Source organism: Ochotona princeps, chromosome 12, assembly GCF_030435755.1.
Source record: "Ochotona princeps isolate mOchPri1 chromosome 12, mOchPri1.hap1, whole genome shotgun sequence".
Lineage (NCBI taxonomy): Eukaryota > Metazoa > Chordata > Mammalia > Lagomorpha > Ochotonidae > Ochotona > Ochotona princeps.
Window position 1 is genome coordinate 50823210 of NC_080843.1, and position 21650 is coordinate 50844859.

At 42.0% G+C, this 21650-nt stretch overlaps 1 protein-coding gene across 4 annotated transcripts in view; it reads right to left on the reverse strand.

The window, feature by feature from the left end:
- INTS6 (integrator complex subunit 6) overlaps positions 1-21650 on the reverse strand; it is a 99687-nt gene that overhangs the window by 19330 nt on the left and 58707 nt on the right. For all 4 annotated transcript variants that reach the window (XM_058670812.1, XM_058670813.1, XM_058670814.1 and 1 more), the window contains 5 exons: positions 12268-12451; positions 7002-7127; positions 6163-6317; positions 1009-1161; positions 737-869 (listed from right to left, as the gene is read on the reverse strand). In XM_058670812.1, the coding sequence (XP_058526795.1) occupies positions 737-869; positions 1009-1161; positions 6163-6317; positions 7002-7127; positions 12268-12451 (751 nt within the window). The remainder of the gene's footprint in view (positions 1-736; positions 870-1008; positions 1162-6162; positions 6318-7001; positions 7128-12267; positions 12452-21650) is intronic.

The following is a 21650-nucleotide window of genomic DNA, read 5'->3' on the forward strand; positions in this document are numbered from 1 at the left end:
ATCTATACTCCTGAATACAAACTGGGGAAAAAAAAACCTGATGTGATTTCATACAGGGAAAGTTTTCTCCACAGTACTTCTCAAACAGTCATACCCAAAGACATACATAGAAATCAACTTCAGACTCTTAATAGTATTTTAGAAAAAATTCTATTTTCAAAAATATTTATCGATTAGGAATAAATTCTTTATAAGAAAGTCATTCAGATTTGACAGAATACTTAAACAATTGTTTTATATACCAAACATAAAGCCCGTAGAGGGTACTTCAAAAATTTTATGGAAAACAAAACTAAAGGTAAATTTATTTTGGTGCAAAACCCTTGAAATATACAGGTAATTTTTCCAAATACGTATTTTTTCATGAATCTTGATACTGCTTTTACGTGTAGATCAAATAAAAATAATTTTTAATTCCATTTTCCATGAACTTTTAAAAGTTCTGTTGTACTTCAGATGAAACCATAAGATACCCCAACTTGTAGAAAAATTAGAACAAAATTTTAAAATGCAATGTTAGCTTTTAGACCCAAAGATGTTTCAACATTAACTTTCAGCCACCATAAACATGAACAGGTCTTAGAAAAACAACTTTTAGGAAGCTCAATATTTTAAAATATGAAAAACATTTTCATTGCTTTTCACAAGTTAGAAATTACAAAGGAATGTTGCTAGAATTAGTCTTTTGAAAACTTTCATACCCAAAGCTACAGAGAACATGATAAAAATAACTCACCTAAGAGGGGAAGGAGGACTGGATAATTGTAAGGCATCACAAATAAGTTGACACAGTTCAGTGCTGTACTGGCTTTCAAGTAACCAAAAGGATGACCAAGTTCACTATATTTTGCACTATTGCTCACATATACCTGTTTAAAAAGAAAATAAGATGTTAAAACACCATCTTAATGACCTATGGAGGGTTGATTCTTTGATTTTAAAGTTTCTTTTTTTAATTTGTAAATTAAGGCATTTAAATTGCTAAATCTCTATAGTTGCTCAGCTTACCTGCCAACATGTTTGAGGAGATTTCCTTTCCAGGATAAACTGAGTCAGTGGTGAAGGCTCCAATTCATATTTGTCAAAAGGCAGTTTGTCGATAACCATTGGTTCACAGTCTGTACAGGAAAACTTCACTACAGGATGAGATGTACGAGGTGGCTAGAGAGGGAAATCTCACCATTACTTAAAATATCAGAGGAAAACTCAAAACTAATATCCTTCACCATCAAAGTTCACTGAGCTCCGCAGTTTTGCTAGTAAGAGCTCAATCTCCTACTGAAAGCAATTACTGCACTAAAAGAAAATACTTGAAAATGAAATGTTTAAAATGTATTATAACCCCCAAGCACTTTAAAAATCTATGTAAAATTTTAATTTTACAGATTAAATTTTAATTTATTAGATGTTAAGCAAAAACATTTAAATTAGATATGTATCCTTCGTTTTTATGCTCAAGCAACAGTACACAGAAAATTACAAGCTCTCATTTGTAGCAATCTAATTATTCACATATATTGTGAATTCTAAACTAATCATATACCTAGGTGAATATCTGTATATATGTCAACTTCATTTATCTTGAAATTATGTATGAATTATTAATATATACATAGAATATCAAAATAATATTAAAATAGGAAAAAAATAGAAGTAATATTTTCTTCTTATCCAATGAATTGTTTGTTATTTTGTTGTACACATAATGCTTTATCCTGAAAACTGCTGTTCCAGAAATATGAGAAATGTGGTAATTTTCAAAAACTCTTTTTTACTTATTTGAAAATCCCAAAGAGAGGAGGGGGGAGAGAAAGGTATCCCATCCATTACTGCACTACCCTAAACATCCACAATGCACAATGGTCCCCAAGTTGGATAACTCAATCTGGGTCTCCCACCTGGGTAGCAGCAATTAATCACTTGAATTATCACTGTTTCTTCACAGGGTCTGAATTAGCAAGAAGTTGGAATTCAGAGCAGAGCAGAGCAGAGCAGGGAACCAAACCCAGGCACTCCAAAATGCAGTGGGGGATGTCTTAACCAATGTTTTAACTGCTGTCCTAAACATTAAGGCCAAGCATCCTTTCCAGAACAATAACTTTCATGTGGCATGTTAGTCTTCACTTTATCCCTTAATTATCTCTTTTAATTATCAAAGAGGAAAGAATGCTGAAGAATTTGAACACACAGGCCAAGGGCACAACCCACTCCCTGTTAGCAATCAGACCCATGTCGTGGACAATCAGTTCTCCATATAAAAAAAAAGGGCAGGATGGAACAACTTCCACAGAGCTGAACAAGTGGAGTTCTGGAGGGGTGCATCTCATCCTGGGCATCTCTTCATCTGCAGCCTTTGTATCATTCTTTAGAATAAACCAAAAAAGCTGTATGTTTCAGTGAGCTCACTGGGCCTCTCAACAAATGACAGTTGCTGGGTCAGCAGCACAGGTGGAGGAGGCAAGCAGCATTGGGACTGAGTCCTTAACCTGTGGGATCTGACACCACCTTCGGGTAGACAGAGAACTGAACTGGAAGAGAGGAAACCCTGGCTGGTGTCTGCTGCCCCAGCATTAGCTAGCTTCCCTGCTGGTAGGGGGCACGCTCTACACTTTTTGAGATTACAGAGCCTTCTCATTGATTGTTATGTTTTCCCTTACGAACATCTCTAATATTAATTCATGAAGAACTATAATTATCCTTAATCTTAACACATGTTGAAATAATCACACTGCCTCCTTAAAAGTATGCAGAACTATGTTACGTCAATGAAAAAAAATTAAAGTATTTCAGGGGCTGGCATTCTGACTGCCACCTGCTGACACCATTTGAGGATCAGTTCCTGTCCCTTCTCCACTCCTTGCTAATGGCACGGGAAAGGCAGTGAAGGATGGCTGATGTGCTTGGGCCCCATCTATCCACATGGGAGACCTAAAGGAAGCTCCTGGCTCCTGGCTTCAGCCTAGCCTAGCCCAGATCATGGCAGCCCTCTGAGGAATGAAATGAGTGGATGAAATATCTCTGGCTCTTCGAGTTACTTTGCCTGTCAAGAAACTAAATCTTAAAACTAAAACAAACAAAAAAAAATGTGAAGATTGGATCTTCTGTACTACCACCATACCATACAGATCCTGTGCTCTAACTAAAGCCAACTATATGTCAAAATAGGTCATCTTTCATGGCCTTGATTTTTCAAATGTCTTTCCTGACTGTCTTATTATTTTCTCCTTTGCGCAATGCAAACAACCTAAGTGTTAAAGAATGAACTGAGAAGTCCCAGCCTCTGAGAGACAGCCCTTTCTACTCCATAGAACTACCACGTCAGATAGTTAGGCAGGTCCTACCTCCTAGGGCTCAGCTCCACTCCTCTAATACAGTAGGCATACAGTACTCTTTGACGTATGTTTGACCTCCCCCATGAAATGATAAAGTCTAAGACAATAAACCCTATGTTTTCCTCATCTTCTGTTTCTGAGTCTAGATTTATCTGACACATAGCTTATTCAACCAGTTCATGGAACACAGTTTGAAAATAAATAAAAAAAAATATTGAATCCAAAAGGAAAAGTGGGGGAAAAGGAAATTCTGTACAAATAATCTCACTTAATCCTCAGAACAATCTTGAGAGAGGACGCACATATTCCCATTTAGCAGATGGGAAACTGAGGTTTAAAGAATAAAATTAATCAAAAGCATATTTAACATATGTAACATGATTCAAATTCAGCTAGTTTCTAGGAAATAACATTTAATTTCAATAGCCATACTTATTTAACATACTGTAAAAATTTCATTTCATTTCTATTATCCTCCAGCTACTACACTGTCATTTCTGTCCACTATTATCTCTTATGAGCCTCTCTTCCATTACCTTAACTAATCCATACTCTAACATTATCCACAGCCCTCTAGATAACCAAGCTGCTTTCCAACTCTTCCTAATCTTGCCGCATGTTAACACCAAATTAAATTTCCTAAAATTGTTTTGTATATTTCACTAGGGAAAAAAACTCACATTCTTCAACCCTGCATTTAATATCAAGAGCAATACGGCTATTTAATAATACTCTCAATGTCCCACAAGGATATACAAGCCATCCTTACTCAGATACTCACAATTACTCCAAATAAATACGCTTCTACTTCCATATGTTTTTCTCAAGTCTTTTCCTGTTCTAACAGAAATTTTACTCATTATCTATGCCTTTTAACAATTTGCCGGGCCTGGCAGCGTGTCCTAGCGGCTAAGGTCCTCGCCGTGAATGCACCGGGATCCCATATGGGCACCGGTTCTAATCCTGGCAGCTCCACTTCCCAACCAGCTCCCTGTTTGTGGCCTGGGAGGGCAGTCGAGGACGACCCAAAGATTTGGGACCTTGCACCCGTGTGGGAGACCCAGAGGAGGTTCCAGGTTCCTGGCTTTGGACCGGCGCAGCACTGGCCGTTGCGGTCACTTAGGGAGTGAATCATTGGTTGGCAGATCTTCCTCTCTGTCCCTCCTCTCTGTATATCTGACTTTGTAATAAAGAAAATAATAAATAAATCTTAAAAAAAAAAAAAGAAAAAAAAAACAGTTTGCCAAAGACTATCAGATCAATGCTAATAGATAAGGCCTTTAATACTGATTCTGGATTTCGTTTTATTAAGTTATATGGAAAAGTTAATATAGATTTAAAGCACAAAAGGTTTCCAAAAGAGTTCAGTTTAATTCATGGTTGCATGAAACATTAATAAAGATAGCTTAATGATCTTTGAAATGTAATTTTTAAGAATATCAAAAAGAACCACTGTCACACTCTCACAAAATTTCCCTTGAAGTATTCATACTAGAGAAAAGAAACTAATTTGAAAGCAGCAAAACAGATGTTTATATATATACACACACATATATATTTACTGTCTTAATGAATACAATGCATACTAATAACTAATTAGTATTAACCAAGTATTCGTAGCTAATCATGTAAAAGTATATTATAATGAATAATAATGATCGTGATCATTCAACAATCATCACTGTTCCTAGTAACAACTCATATAAATTAGATCAGAAAATCTTTTTTTCTGCTTAGACTTCAGGACTACAACATCAAATATTAATAAAACCGTGCAAACCAACATGAATTTCCAAGACCAACTCCTGGGGCCAGAGCTGTGTCACAATGCATTAAGCTGCTGCCTGTTTCCCATGAATACTAGTATGAGTCAGGCTCTCCACTTTCAATCCTACTCCCCACGAATGCACCTGGGACAGCAGAGGAAGACAGACCAAACACTTGGGCCACCGCCATCCACATGGGGGTCCTAGGTGGATTTTCTGGTTCTTGGCATCAACACAGACCAGCCCTGAGCCTTTGTGGCCATTTAGGGAATAAAGCAATTAATGGAAGATCTTTCCATGTCTTGAAAACCGATAAATCTTAAACCAACAACAACAACAACAACAAAACTAAGGACTAAACGATTGCAAATTAACAGAATATTTTTCTTAGCGACGTATTTATTTATTTCAAAGGCATATTTAGAGAGGGAAGGGAGAGAGGAACAGACAGAAAGAGATGCACTGGTTCACTCTCCAAACGCCAAAACAGGCAGAGGTAGACCAGGCCAAAGCCAGAAGCCTGGAACTTCATTTGGGTTTCCTAAGAGGGCGGCATGGTGCAAAGCATCTGGACCATCTTCTGCTGCTTTCCCTGGTGCATTAGCAGGAAGCTTGATCAGAAGTAGAGCATCTTTGACTGAACTGGTGCCCATATGGGATGCCAGCATCACAAGTGGCAGTATAACTTACTATGCCACCATAGCCCCACAGTAAAACTTGCTAACCACAGGAGTAATTTTCTAAGCTTTCATTTAAATTTTAAATTATTCCCAGAGATAAATTCTCATCCTATGCATGTTTACATTCCAAAGATAAAATATTGGTATTTATGATTCTGTATACCTAGATGGCAAAAATAAGAACATAAACATACTATTAGATTCTACAGAAAACAGCAGTTTTTTGCTATTCTGTAATGAACAACATAGTACACTAAAGCTTTTAACAGTTTATGTTTATCGTAGCACCTTAAAAATCTGTCATCACAATAAATAAAGCACGTCTTCAACAAAGGTATTTAAACCTTCTATGAAAAAAATGGGCTATTGTTCTCTTGTACTTACTAGTGTTGGAGAATTCTGATCTGGCCAAAAAGATTCTGGAACAGGCCAATGACCTATAGGAACCCCAGTTTTAGGATTTGGTCTGACATATATGAGTTTGTGACAGCTATGCCAAGGTTGAGATCCAAAAGGTCTTGATATATCTGGCTGCCCATCTACAAAAGCAATGAAAACAAAGTAAGTATCATTTGGTTAAAAAAAAAAAATCACAAAGAAATTAAATTACATTTATTATTAATAAAAATATCCTGATACTGGTTAATTCTTATATTACCCTAAATTTTTTTCTTAAATGACAAAATATTATTATTGCTCAGCATTTAGTTTATAATTCACTAAACAGTAAATTCCAACAGAGTTTACTTCACTTTAAAAGGAGCTCCTGGAGTACTTTTCTCTTGTCCAATCAGAAAGAATCAAACCTACTTGGTGGTATCGCTTTAGTAAAATAATGACCACACCCCCTCAGTAAGGACAAGCATCCAATTTGCTTTCTTTATCACATCCTCATTGTTAAAAACAGTGCCAGAGAAAGAGTAAATACCATGCTTTGATCAGTTTGAGTCCTGAAACCAAAGGTGGCTAAGGAATTAAACTATAAACGCTTATCCACGTTATGGCTCTTACCAAAACTTCAGATTGTTGAATAACCATTAATACAAAAAGGAGATGCTACTAAACCATCATTGGTTCACCTGCACTTTGACCTGCTTTTACCAACAACTTCATCATCCTTGCAATTTGGCCTTGTCAGTCTTAAAATTGTGGTAACTTTTTCGTTCCAGTTGAACAATCACAAGATCAAATTTAGAATGTCTGTCAGAAAAGTTCAGTTATACCTTCTACAGGGGAAGGATCTGGTCCTGCTTTTTCAAAGTTGATTACCACCCCACTTTGCACTTTTTGCACCAAGGACTCTAGACACTGATTAAGCATTCGCGGAGAACACACAGAGTATGAGCGACCTGAAATAAAAAGAACAAAAAACTAGTTAGTTGCAAGAATTCCTACCTGAAGCAAAGAAGCACCATGGTGAGGTTTATGACAGTGTACACCCAATTAACAAAAATTCAATGGTGAAGATTTGACTTATTTCATTGTCTTATGAATAAAGGAAACAAAAATAGTTATTTCCAACCAATCAGGAATCCTGTTTTGTGACAGCATGTACAATTTTTGTTCTAATCATAGTTATATGAAGAAATCTTGATTTAAATACACAAAAAGGGGAAAAAATGACAACTTTCATACCATTAAATCCAGCTATTTTCCAATGTAATTTGTCTTTAGAACATACATATATGCATATGTACATACACAAATATCTGGTAATTATACTCTACTACTTTTTCCTGCTTAGCAAAAATATAATCATGAAGATTCATATTAAGTACACAGAAGAGTATTAAAGTTATTTATCTGGTCTGCTAGCAGCTACTGGGTATTAAAAATTTTAAATTTTAATATACAAGTGATAGACTGTGCTTTTCTAACTTTAATTTAGCTTATGTACTTGGCAATTACCTATCTTGAATAAACTGCCCTTTTGTATATTTTAACCTGTAACATATTTAGTTTGTAAGTATTAAAATGCTACTGATTAAAAAAAAAAAAAAAAAGAAAAAAAATACCAGAAGAAAAGATCTTTTAAAGGAACTTTGAACAAAAATATCAAGACTTTGCCTGCTGATATTGAAGATATTAGCCACACTGGCTTATTGAGAACCTGAATCATGCGCAAAGACACACAGTGCAAATATATCCCTGATTTTGTAGACTTCATAGGCAGAAATATGAAATAAACCATTAGCAATTTTTAAACAACATGTGATGTTGGAATATATTTGATACATTAAACAAAACATTAACTTAAATTGTTCCTTTTTTAATATGGTTACTATGAAGCTTTTAAATATGCAAAATCTGACATATCAAATTATTGGTACCAACTTAACATGATTCGTACTAGCTACTCAGAGAACATTCGACAGTGGTGACTGAAACTCTCACAGTAAGCATTACTTCAAAAAGTATTCATTATATAAAAACTTACCTGTAAATAAAATAATGATGATCACAGTCATAAAAACACCAATTACTGAGTACCTACATGCCTCGCAGTGTTCCAACCCTTTTATCATATTAATTTAATTTAGTAATCATATAGATCATTTCTCTCATTTAAAAAACAAAAAAATCAAGGCACAAAGAAGTTGACTAACTTACCCATTTAGTACAGTGGTAGTCAGATTTAAGTCCTTACCAGGTACTACAAACATTATGGTACATATATTTTGTATTCCAGAAAACAGGTATTAATTTCAAGTCAACTTAAAATACGGAATCATGCTTATTTTAAAACTGAAATTGATTTTTAATTTAAGCATATCCATAAAACAGCATACAAAGGCTGACCATGCTTATGCACAAAACCACTTACGAAGATTTAAAAGGTTGAACATTTTGCGTTACATAAGTATTTTTCCAAAATGTGAATAAAAAATGTTTAAGTATATGATCAGCAATTATTCTCTCTATTCCCAAGTTATATTACAAGTAAGCTGGTTAGGAAAGTGTAAGTAAAACTAATAATCTTAAAGTGAGATAAAATTACTAACAACAAAGATATTCATTGAAAATTAACAAAAAATTAATAAGCGTAAGTCATTCGGCAGATAGTAAAACTTCATTAACTATCTTAAAAGTTAAATAAGCAATACTTTGTAATCTCTACAATGTGATTCTGTATCCTCCTGTTCCTTCTAGGGTGTTTTCTGTCCATACTAAAACTGAGCCCTCAAAGTATTTTATGAAACATAAAGTTCCTAGAAACTTTAATCACATTTGTGAAAAAAAGTAAACAGCAAATACTTTCATATCAAGAAGCTGGCTCACTTTCAGCTATACAGAATCTACAAAAAAATTAAACTAAATATATTGGATCCGAAGGCAGCATTAGCATCATAATAGATACGGAGAAGGTAACAGAACATTTCTAAGCCAGGCAACAGTCCTTAAATAGGTTGAGAAAATTTATATAACCTAGAAAAGTCTGTTACTTTATAAAAATGCCTTTTATCTTTGATATTTCAAACAAAATGTCTATTAGACACTTTTAAACCTGTTGTCCTCTGGGCACTCCCTCCTCAACCCTGTTTCTCCACAGTGAATTCATCTCAACCCGTGGCCCAGCCATTCGTCTCCAGTGCTCTTGGTCATCTGAATCATTTACTAGAAATGTCTTCAATTCCTTTCATTGATTGCCCTCATCTTTGGTTCTCCTTTGAATCACATCTCCAGATCACTAATTTCCTCTCCAGAACACAAAGTATCATTTTTTACTAGTACTAGTTGTCCTGCTTCCCTCCCAATCTACAGAACATTTTCATTTAACACCGAAGTGATGCTTAAGCAATAAAAATCAAATGTCACCCTCTATTTTAAAAAACCCTCCGATGGTTTCTCAACACACATGGAAAATAAAATGTGTCCAAAATACTATTCAGTATTTGGCCCCTACCTATCTCTAATCCTATATGTAGCTTTACTCCTTCCTACATAATCTTCCCACACTGACTTCCCTATCACCCAAGTGTACAGATCCTGTTTGTTCCTTTACCATTCCTCCCGCCTACATCTTCCTACAGTTAACTAACTCTATTATTGGGTCTCTACTCAAGCGTTAAACCTTCAAAAGAAAACTCACTAGAATTCTGCCTCAAGTTACTCTCTGATCACTAATCACACCTTATTTTTCTTCATCGCGGATAGAAATCCTTAAAATAATGTTAATTATTAATTTTACATGATTGCTATCCGTCATCCAGTTCAAGGACATAAGTTATATTTATTTCTTGATGTAATCTCAGCATCAAGAATAGTCATTTGGCAAACAGTGGGCATTCATTAATTAATTACCTGATAGCAAAATGTCCAAAATACCTTTAATTATTTGTGCAATCTTTTAAAAACATATATAAAAAGTAATGACAAAATATCACTATGACAATACAGGCCAGTTTCTTTTTATGTTTTAATTAATATGAATTTTTCTGATTATGAAATAAACAAGTACAGGCACACACATCCCCCTAGGGACAGGAATTGTTAGTAATGGCTACATATTTGGATGTTGCAATATCAGCAGATTTTGTTGTTTTGTTTATTCTATTTTTCTGATGTTTCATTCAACATTTCCTTATTGAACATTCTTTCTTATAAATTAAAAAAATGAAAACATATTATTCAAATACATGAAAATGTTTGAGTGGCACTAGAGCATCTTCCCATTATCGCTAACGAAGAGCATGGAAAGGGCAAATGGATGATTATATCAGGAGGGAGTCAAACTATATTTAAAGAAAACTTCCTCTTTTTTTTGACTAAGATTTTTGGAGCATCAAAAGATATTACCAAGGATGACTTCAGAATCTTCTCCTTTGGAGATGTTCCTTTCAAAGAATAAACAAAATATCTTTAGTATACCACTGCCCAAAGGCAAAGATACCAATTACTACACGATGTCTCAAAATTCTTTTCAGATCCTCTATGATTATACCATTTGTTTCATTTCACACTAAATATTCCTGATTCTAGAAAACAAAAGTCAAAACACATATATAAAGTCCCACATCCTCATCATAATCCTAAACTGAGACTTAGTGATTCATAATAAGAAATCTCCAAAGTGAGAACGTTTAAATTACAGCCTTAAAGCCCTTCATGATCTGTCGGATAAAATATCATTTGAGTTAAAAAACAAACAGGATTTTTTAAAAAGTTCAAAGCTAAGAACAAAAATGTGTATCCTTCCACAGAAATAAAGATTTCCAGGGCAAAATATTGTTCATATACCTAAGAAATTCATGGTAGCAAACTTTTCAAATTATATAATAGGCAGATTGTTGCTAAAAACAAAACAACAAAAAACACACATGTCCACTTTGTAAAGTATTATAAGAATTCACAGATTTGATGGTAGCGCTTAATGAGTAAGTTTTCTAACTTCTACTGTTTATACCTCTCTAAAGCCAATCCCTTTCTGCTTGTGAACTTTACAATTTTCAAAAGTCATGGGATTTTGAAAAAATGTACCTAAAATATTAATTAGTATTTATAGTTTCTCTTAATTTACACAGTTTGGCATTACCACCCTTCCACCTCTGAACACCACCTGTGGCTGGAGTCCACGTTGGAGGTTCTGTTCCATCACAGGTGAAAGGGTGGTAATGCTAGACTTCAACAATTTAGGCTGAACTAAAAGTACTTGGGTGAGAACTACAATACTTCCTGAAAACAAGAACTCCATGCATGCCAGATCCATTACTGAAGCCCTAAAGCTGTAATAGGTTTACTGAGGACAGATTCATCATTCCTTATCCAAACTGACCGGGATCAGAAGTATTTCACATTTTGAAATTGTTGGATTTTCAATTGAACATTTGTAGTCTGAAAACCTGAATCTAACATGCTACAAAATATAAAACATTTTAAGCACAATATCCAAAACGCTTCATATTTTTTGAAGCATGTCAAGTTTTCAGCTTTATGGACTAAGGAAACACAAACTGCACACAGTAGGGACACAATATAAACTTACAGGAAATTAATCTACTTGCTAGTTCATCACACATTATAGAAGGTCTGTGTTCACCTCATGTTCTATGTGAAGATTTTCATTAGTATTCACCTGGCAAAGTGACCACCTGATTCCTCTAATCCATCTAATGCCTTGCCCCTTGGGAGTACTGCCCTTAACCAGATATATCCTATCAAACGAATAGTGAAATGATTCTCTCAATTCTGTACAGAAAAATAATTCTACAGCATTTCTAAATTATTGGTAATCTTTGTTGACAGAAAAATTAACAACTTCAAATATCAGCCATTTCCTAACTACATATTTTAAAAGTTACCGTTATCATATCCATTAAATATGCCCTTATAAAGCAAAACCATAAGTTATCATTAATTAGTTCTGAAGCCATATATTAATTCCAAATAATTCATTAAGCAAAAACAAATCGGAAAATTTTTGAAAGGTACATTTTAACAGACAGGTAAACACTGCCTTTTAAGTTGAATTTTTGCTGGCATAAAACTTACCGCCTGTCACTTCACACATTGGTGTTATTGCAGAGTCATCTAAAGGCACACCTGTCAACTGTTCTGATTCTACGGACATAGTGCCAGGCAACCGCAACACTAATGCAAACAGTCTCTGATCCCAACGGAAAGGTTCCTTGGTCAATTCACTTCCAGGCAAAGGAGAATTAAGAGGTAAATGGAGCTGAAAGTAGGGAAGAAAAAAAAAAAAAAATCAGTAAGATTTCCATATACTATTTTTTTCCAAACACCACTAGTATTAAAGCTGCAGTGAGTCTCATATTACTCCAAAACAAGCTAAAATGAAAAAATAAAAGCTTATTCCAGCATTACTTCATTATTCCATTATTATGTCAATTTAAACTTTACTGTAGATTGCATTGAAAGTTAAATACTTATTGCTCTAATGAATTTCAGATTTAGGCTCGACTAACCACCAGGTGCAGGACTGCATCCAAAAAAATCATTTCATTTAAACATTAAAATAATTTTGTGAGATACCTTTTATTCCTCCCTAGGCCCACGTCAATATTTTTTCTATTACATAAAGCAATCTCAAATCTTTACAGTTGCTTATTAATTTAAAGCATGCTTCATTTTATGCAAGACATACATTCTGAAAGTATTTACATGAAAGTAAACTGTCACTACATATTAATCGTAATAAAGTAGTGGCTCTTACCACACCTGAGTAACTGTAGAAGAGTCTAGGGTGTGTAATGAATGCTGCTCCACACTCCCATTAAATTCACTAAACAAGACTCTCTCTTACGATTCTTAAGAATCTTACCAAGTGTTAAAGTGATTCTAATGGGCATCTCTCCATTAAAAATTAATGCATACTAAGAGATTCCACACATCATTCTTGGTATCACTGAAAAAAGTGACAACCAGCAACTATATCCTCAACAAAAAAAGAGGGAAACAGGGAAACACTAGGACAGAAATGGAGGTGGATGGGAGGGGAAGAAAAGAGAGAAGGAAAGTAAGGAGAAAGGAAAGAGAGGAAGAGAGGAGAAAGGAGGAGAAATGAAGTAGAAACGGAAGAAAGGGAAAGAAAAGGGAAATGGAAGGGGAAAAGAAAGGCTGAACCTGAATCCAAGCAAGGCATTTGTTCTGCCAGTTTAACAGGAATAAAAAGTCAAGTTCAACATCACTACAAAGAGGCAATCAGTCAAATCCAGAATGTGAGACATTCTATAGAATGAATGACCAGTATCATGAAAAAGTCCAAGGCCAAGGGTGGGTAAGAGTTGCAAATGTCATAGAAGAGGAGAAAGAATACAAACATAATCACAGATATTTGTAAATAACCAGGAAAAACTGAAATATCTTATCAGAACTGCCAACAATATCTGATCATGGTTATGCGCATGGCAAAAAATTGTTACTATATGATTTTTAAAAGTAACAGCTAGAAGCAGTCATCTGGCATAACATGATATCACTTGGAATGCCTAAATCCTATGTCCTGACTTGGCTTCCCACTAAAACACGTCCAGGGAAGCGTAGATGATGGCACTAGTACTTGCCTCCCGACTAACGCACAAGAGATTCAGGTTGAGTTTCCAACTCCTGGCTTTGGTTTGGCACTGAGGGCCTTTGGAAAACGAAGCAGAAGTTCGAAGCATGCTCTACTGCATTGATTTATTCAATTGCTCTCTCCCACTCAATAAATTTTAATTAATTGATTAATTAATAAAGCCTAAGATCAGAATACTCAATGACATATTTCTACAAATATTAGAAAAACAGTAGTGTTTTTCAGTACAGTCCAGGAAGGTTTAGCTAGAACCATCAGACAAGAAGTCAAAAGGATTCAAGTTGGAACACAGGAAGTCAAGCTATCCCTGTATATAGAGGACATGATTTATCCAGGGGAACAAAAAAATCTAAGAGACTATTGGAACTTACAAAAGAGTTTGGTAAAGTCATAGGATATAAAATCAACAGCCTTCGTATGTAAAAACAATTCCATGGCTGAGAATGAATATACACACGATCAGTCCCATTCACAATAGCTGTAGAAGAGTTCAAGCATCTTAGAGTAAATTTAAACAAGAAGATAAGAGATCTCTATGAAGAAAATCACAAAACATTAAAGAAATAAAGAGAAGACACCAAAACACAGTAAATCTTCCATGTTCACGGATTGGAAAAATGCCAAATGTCCACGTTACTAAAAGTAATACACAGATCCAATGTGATCCTAATCAAAATATCTATCATATTCTCCTCAGGTCCAGAAAAAAATGCTGTTAAAATAGATAAGAGGGGCCCAGCATGATAGTGTAGCAGTTAAAATCCTTGTCTTGAACATGCCGGGATCCCACATGGGAACTGGTTCTAATCCAGGCGGCTCCACTTCCCAACAGCAGGGAGCTTGTAGCCTGGGAAAGCAGTCAGGGATGGTCCAAAGCTCTGGGACCCTGCACCCGTGTGGGAGACCGTTGTGGTCAAGTGGGGAGTGAACCGTTGGACAGAAGTGCTTTCTTTCTGTTTTTCCTCCTCTCTGTATATCTGCCTTTCCAATAAAAATAAATAAATATTTTTTTAAAAAAATAGATAAGAGAACACAAAAAACTCCAAAGAGCTAACAATCACAAAAACAAAACAAAACATAGTTGGATGCTTCACAATACCAGTCTTCAAGACATACTACAGAGTAGCTGTAATCAAAACAGCCTGGTACTGGCACAAAAATAAGCATGAAGATCAATGGAACAGAAAGAAATCCCACAAATGAACCCACACATCTACAGCCAACTAATTTTTGACAAGGGAACTGAAATCAGTCCAGGGAGAAAGAATAATCTCTTCAACAAATGATTCAGGGAAAATTGGATCTATGTATGCAAAAGTATCATGAATCAAGATACCTACCTTTTACTCAAAACCATGTCAATTCCATAATATTGCAAATTGCTGTTGATGTTATATTGGGACTCTTAATTGACTGTGATGATATTCTACCAGCTCTAACTTCAGACCAGAAATGGTCTCCCCAAGAAACTGTTCAACCCATCTGGACAATAAGTAGCTGGACTCTATGCTTGGTATATGTTTGCAAGGAAAGAATCTTGATTGAATTTGAACTGTAATACTGCATCAAGGTGGAGGAATCCACCAGGGGGGAGGGGCGAGGGGGAGGGGTGGGGAGATTCCCAGAGCCTATGAACTGTCACATAATGCAAAATAATTAATAAAAAAAAATTTTTAAAAATCAACTCAAAATGGATGAGGGACCTAAATCAACCTGATACTATCAGATTACTAGAGGAAAACACTGGGGACACCCTGCAAGACATAGACACAGGCAAAGACTTCTTGAAAAAGATGCCAGAAGCACAGGTAATTAAAGCAAGATAAATGGGATTACATCAAGCTGAGAAGCTTTGGCCCTGCAAAGGAAACCATCAAAAAGAGGCAACCATATAATGGGGGGGAAATATTTGCAATTTATGCGACTGACAGAGTGTTAATACTCAAGATCTACAACAAGCTCAAGAAACTCAACAAGAAAACAAATAATCCAGTTAAGAAATGGGCAAAGACAGGAACAGGCAATTTTCAAATGATAAAATACAAATGGCCACTACACATATGAAAAAATGCCCAGGATTGCTATCCATCAGGTATATGGAAATAAATCACAATGAGGTTCCACCTCATCCCTGTTAGAATGGCTATCAACAGAAAATAAAAAATGCTGGTAAGAATGTAAAGGAAGGACCCGGCTGAAATCCTCTCCTTGCATATGCCAGAATCCCATTTGGGCACTGGTTTGTATCCCAGTGGCCCTGTTTCCCATCCAGCTCCCTGCTTGTGGCCTGGGAAAGCAGTTGAGGATGACCAAAGGCTTTGGGACGCTGCACCTGCATGGGAGACCTAGAAGAAGCTCCTGGCTTCAGATCAGCTCAGCTCTGGCCATTGTGGCCACTTGGGGAGTGAATCATCAGACAAAGATTTTCCTCTCTGTCTCTCCTCTCTGTTTCTGACTTTCCAATAAAAATAAATAAATGTTAACAACAACAACAAAGAGGGCTGCGGGAGAGGACGTCTAGCTCGGATCCCGAACCCAGTCCGCCATGTGCCCATGGCTCATGGCGGGCTGGGCCCGGACATGCCTGGGTGCGGCCTGCTTCCTTCTGGGGTGAGTACGCCGAGGGGGGAGGCCTCCGTGACTGGGCATGTCCGGGACCCACCCAACACCCTCATTGGGTGGTGGGTGAACGGGATTGGGGAGGGGCGCAACCTCGGGCCTGCAGGATTTAACTTCCGGCTGCCAGAGGCGAGCCGAGGGCTGCGGGAGAGGACGTCTAGCTCGGATCCCGAACCCAGTCCGCCATGTGCCCATGGCTCATGGCGGGCTGGGCCCGGACATGCCTGGGTGCGGCCTGCTTCCTTCTTGGGGTGAGTACGCCGAGGGGGGAGGCCTCCGTGACTGGGCATGTCCGGGACCCACCCAACACCCTCATTGGGTGGTGGGTGAACGGGATTGGGGAGGGGCGCAACCTCGGGCCTGCAGGATTTAACTTCCGGCTGCCAGAGGCGAGCCGAGGGCTGCGGGAGAGGACGTCTAGCTCGGATCCCGAACCCAGTCCGCCATGTGCCCATGGCTCATGGCGGGCTGGGCCCGGACATGCCTGGGTGCGGCCTGCTTCCTTCTGGGGTGAGTACGCCGAGGGGGGAGGCCTCCGTGACTGGGCATGTCCGGGACCCACCCAACACCCTCATTGGGTGGTGGGTGAACGGGATTGGGGAGGGGCGCAACCTCGGGCCTGCAGGATTTAACTTCCGGCTGCCAGAGGCGAGCCGAGGGCTGCGGGAGAGGACGTCTAGCTCGGATCCCGAACCCAGTCCGCCATGTGCCCATGGCTCATGGCGGGCTGGGCCCGGACATGCCTGGGTGCGGCCTGCTTCCTTCTGGGGTGAGTACGCCGAGGGGGGAGGCCTCCGTGACTGGGCATGTCCGGGACCCACCCAACACCCTCATTGGGTGGTGGGTGAACGGGATTGGGGAGGGGCGCAACCTCGGGCCTGCAGGATTTAACTTCCGGCTGCCAGAGGCGAGCCGAGGGCTGCGGGAGAGGACGTCTAGCTCGGATCCCGAACCCAGTCCGCCATGTGCCCATGGCTCATGGCGGGCTGGGCCCGGACATGCCTGGGTGCGGCCTGCTTCCTTCTGGGGTGAGTACGCCGAGGGGGGAGGCCTCCGTGACTGGGCATGTCCGGGACCCACCCAACACCCTCATTGGGTGGTGGGTGAACGGGATTGGGGAGGGGCGCAACCTCGGGCCTGCAGGATTTAACTTCCGGCTGCCAGAGGCGAGCCGAGGGCTGCGGGAGAGGACGTCTAGCTCGGATCCCGAACCCAGTCCGCCATGTGCCCATGGCTCATGGCGGGCTGGGCCCGGACATGCCTGGGTGCGGCCTGCTTCCTTCTGGGGTGAGTACGCCGAGGGGGGAGGCCTCCGTGACTGGGCATGTCCGGGACCCACCCAACACCCTCATTGGGTGGTGGGTGAACGGGATTGGGGAGGGGCGCAACCTCGGGCCTGCAGGATTTAACTTCCGGCTGCCAGAGGCGAGCCGAGGGCTGCGGGAGAGGACGTCTAGCTCGGATCCCGAACCCAGTCCGCCATGTGCCCATGGCTCATGGCGGGCTGGGCCCGGACATGCCTGGGTGAGGCCTGCTTCCTTCTGGGGTGAGTACGCCGAGGGGGGAGGCCTCCGTGACTGGGCATGTCCGGGACCCACCCAACACCCTCATTGGGTGGTGGGTGAACGGGATTGGGGAGGGGCGCAACCTCGGGCCTGCAGGATTTAACTTCCGGCTGCCAGAGGCGAGCCGAGGGCTGCGGGAGAGGACGTCTAGCTCGGATCCCGAACCCAGTCCGCCATGTGCCCATGGCTCATGGCGGGCTGGGCCCGGACATGCCTGGGTGCGGCCTGCTTCCTTCTGGGGTGAGTACGCCGAGGGGGGAGGCCTCCGTGACTGGGCATGTCCGGGACCCACCCAACACCCTCATTGGGTGGTGGGTGAACGGGATTGGGGAGGGGCGCAACCTCGGGCCTGCAGGATTTAACTTCCGGCTGCCAGAGGCGAGCCGAGGGCTGCGGGAGAGGACGTCTAGCTCGGATCCCGAACCCAGTCCGCCATGTGCCCATGGCTCATGGCGGGCTGGGCCCGGACATGCCTGGGTGCGGCCTGCTTCCTTCTGGGGTGAGTACGCCGAGGGGGGAGGCCTCCGTGACTGGGCATGTCCGGGACCCACCCAACACCCTCATTGGGTGGTGGGTGAACGGGATTGGGGAGGGGCGCAACCTCGGGCCTGCAGGATTTAACTTCCGGCTGCCAGAGGCGAGCCGAGGGCTGCGGGAGAGGACGTCTAGCTCGGATCCCGAACCCAGTCCGCCATGTGCCCATGGCTCATGGCGGGCTGGGCCCGGACATGCCTGGGTGCGGCCTGCTTCCTTCTGGGGTGAGTACGCCGAGGGGGGAGGCCTCCGTGACTGGGCATGTCCGGGACCCACCCAACACCCTCATTGGGTGGTGGGTGAACGGGATTGGGGAGGGGCGCAACCTCGGGCCTGCAGGATTTAACTTCCGGCTGCCAGAGGCGAGCCGAGGGCTGCGGGAGAGGACGTCTAGCTCGGATCCCGAACCCAGTCCGCCATGTGCCCATGGCTCATGGCGGGCTGGGCCCGGACATGCCTGGGTGCGGCCTGCTTCCTTCTGGGGTGAGTACGCCGAGGGGGGAGGCCTCCGTGACTGGGCATGTCCGGGACCCACCCAACACCCTCATTGGGTGGTGGGTGAACGGGATTGGGGAGGGGCGCAACCTCGGGCCTGCAGGATTTAACTTCCGGCTGCCAGAGGCGAGCCGAGGGCTGCGGGAGAGGACGTCTAGCTCGGATCCCGAACCCAGTCCGCCATGTGCCCATGGCTCATGGCGGGCTGGGCCCGGACATGCCTGGGTGCGGCCTGCTTCCTTCTGGGGTGAGTACGCCGAGGGGGGAGGCCTCCGTGACTGGGCATGTCCGGGACCCACCCAACACCCTCATTGGGTGGTGGGTGAACGGGATTGGGGAGGGGCGCAACCTCGGGCCTGCAGGATTTAACTTCCGGCTGCCAGAGGCGAGCCGAGGGCTGCGGGAGAGGACGTCTAGCTCGGATCCCGAACCCAGTCCGCCATGTGCCCATGGCTCATGGCGGGCTGGGCCAGGGCGGCCAGTGCGCCATTTGGCGCCAGGCCGTGCCTACTGGCCGCCCGGCCGGGGAGCTCTGGGGTATTGGACATCTGAATCGCTGCTGAGATAGCTCTAGAGTGACCCCACTGTTTCTGGGATCTGAGTCAATCCTAAAGATTCCCAATGCCAGTAACTCTTCCTTTGAAGAACTTCCAATCCCTTAACAATGCTGAGCTTTGAACACCTATCAAGTAAAAGATAAGCTCCGGCTTGTGTAGCAGGCTGGCACCTAATGGTCCTCGGAGCAACCACGTGCAGGTGTGTGATTTACAGCTAGGAACGGTCCCAATCTGGGAAGCCACAGCTGGGATGAGGTTCCCACCAAGGGGTGTATGTGCTGGAATGGGGGCTGCGTTCTATCTAGGAAACAGTTGCAGTCACCCGAGGCACTAGTGTGGGCTGGGATTGGATGCACCAGGCCGGTTCAGATCCCAGCACCATCTGGTGTTATGGAGAAACAGGGTAGATGTGGGACTGACTAGGCTGGGTCTCAATCCCCTTCTGAGCCATGTGTGAGCTGTATGTGGGTATGGACGAGCCATGGCTGGGCTGAAACATCCAACAACAAGAGTCAGAATGGGGTGAAAGCCAGCCAGGAAAAGCCACTGTTCCTGCTAGGACAGGAGGTGAACTGAGTAGGGTTGGCTCAAGGACCCCCTGGCAAGCGCAAAATCTGGCATTGGGAGGGGTTCTGATGGAGGAGCCTGGGCAACTCCTCTGGCAGGACACAGTCCCTGCAGGTAAGCACAAGAAGCATGATTGGAAACAGCCCAGAATAGGCCATGGAAAGTTTCCCACTGGCATGCATTCGGCATGGGTCAGGAGCAGGCCAGGCTGAATCAGTTCATGTCATCCTCTGGCAAATCCGATCACCAGAACAGAGTGTGGAATGGGCCGGGTTTGGTTGCGACAAAACCAGTACACATTCTGGAACGCCAGGGCGTGGTTGCCTGTACTGGATATGAATGCAACACCCATCCAGCACACGTGAGATCCAGGAAGGGAGGGGCAGAGCTGGCGGGGGGGTTAAGGGGCTGGTCCCCTCGCTGGACAACCACTCCCACTGGAGAGTGTTGGCTGGGATAGAGACAGACACGACTAAGCAAGGCTACAACACCTGTGCGCTGCATGTGGACAAGATCAGGGCCACAGCATCAGCTGCAGCAGAAGCTGGCACTGGGGACTAATTCTGTCGAGTCAAATCACAGGACCACCTAAAGAGTGCATAAACCGGGACAGAGAGACCTGGGAGGGAAAAAGTGGGTTCCCCCTTCTTGGGTCACTATTCCCGTGGGAGGGCATGAAAACTAGGACGGGGGCTGGGATGGCTAGACAGAGGCACTCAACAACATCTGTGAGGGCTGGATGGTTGAGTCGATTAGATAGAACTAAGCTTTAATACCCATTGACAAGTACCAGAGCCAAATGGGATGGGGGACAGACTGGTCTTCTGCTACACAAATTGGCAAACCAGGGTAGGGGGCAGGCTTGGTGGGGGTTATTGTGGGTCGCCCCGACTAGGCTGCAGCTCCCACTGGTTGATGTAAGGGCCGAACCAGACTGGACTGCAACACCCATTGGTTCCAGTGCAACTCGGGACTGAAAACAGAACCAACACAGCAATTGCAACCACCAGCTGATCAGGGTGATGGACTGTGCCGGGCCCTGTGCTTGCTAGAACATACAAGAATCTGGTCTGGGAATACCTCAAAGTATCTTTGGAGATCTCCCCACTTGAACTGCTGGACTCAGAATTCTAACCAAGAAAAGACAGAAGACAGAATAGGACAATCATTCATCTCAGCTACATGTTGGCAGCGAAATATGGGACAAATGGAGACTTCATGATGGACCATATCAATCAGTGGACCACCTCATCGAGCGAAACTGGCAGTGACTCATAACTGGAGAACTATTAACTCCACTTGAGCACATATCTCAGAGCATGCCCCACATATGGGACTTGGGGTGGGCGGGAAACCGGGTGGGGCTTCTCCCTCAATATCCCCTTTTACCTCAGATACATGATGGAAACAATATGGACATAATAGCATTGCCCACCTCCCTATCCCCCTGAACCTTTTTTTTTTTTTTCCTTCTCTTTCTTGATTTTCCTTCAACTATAGTTA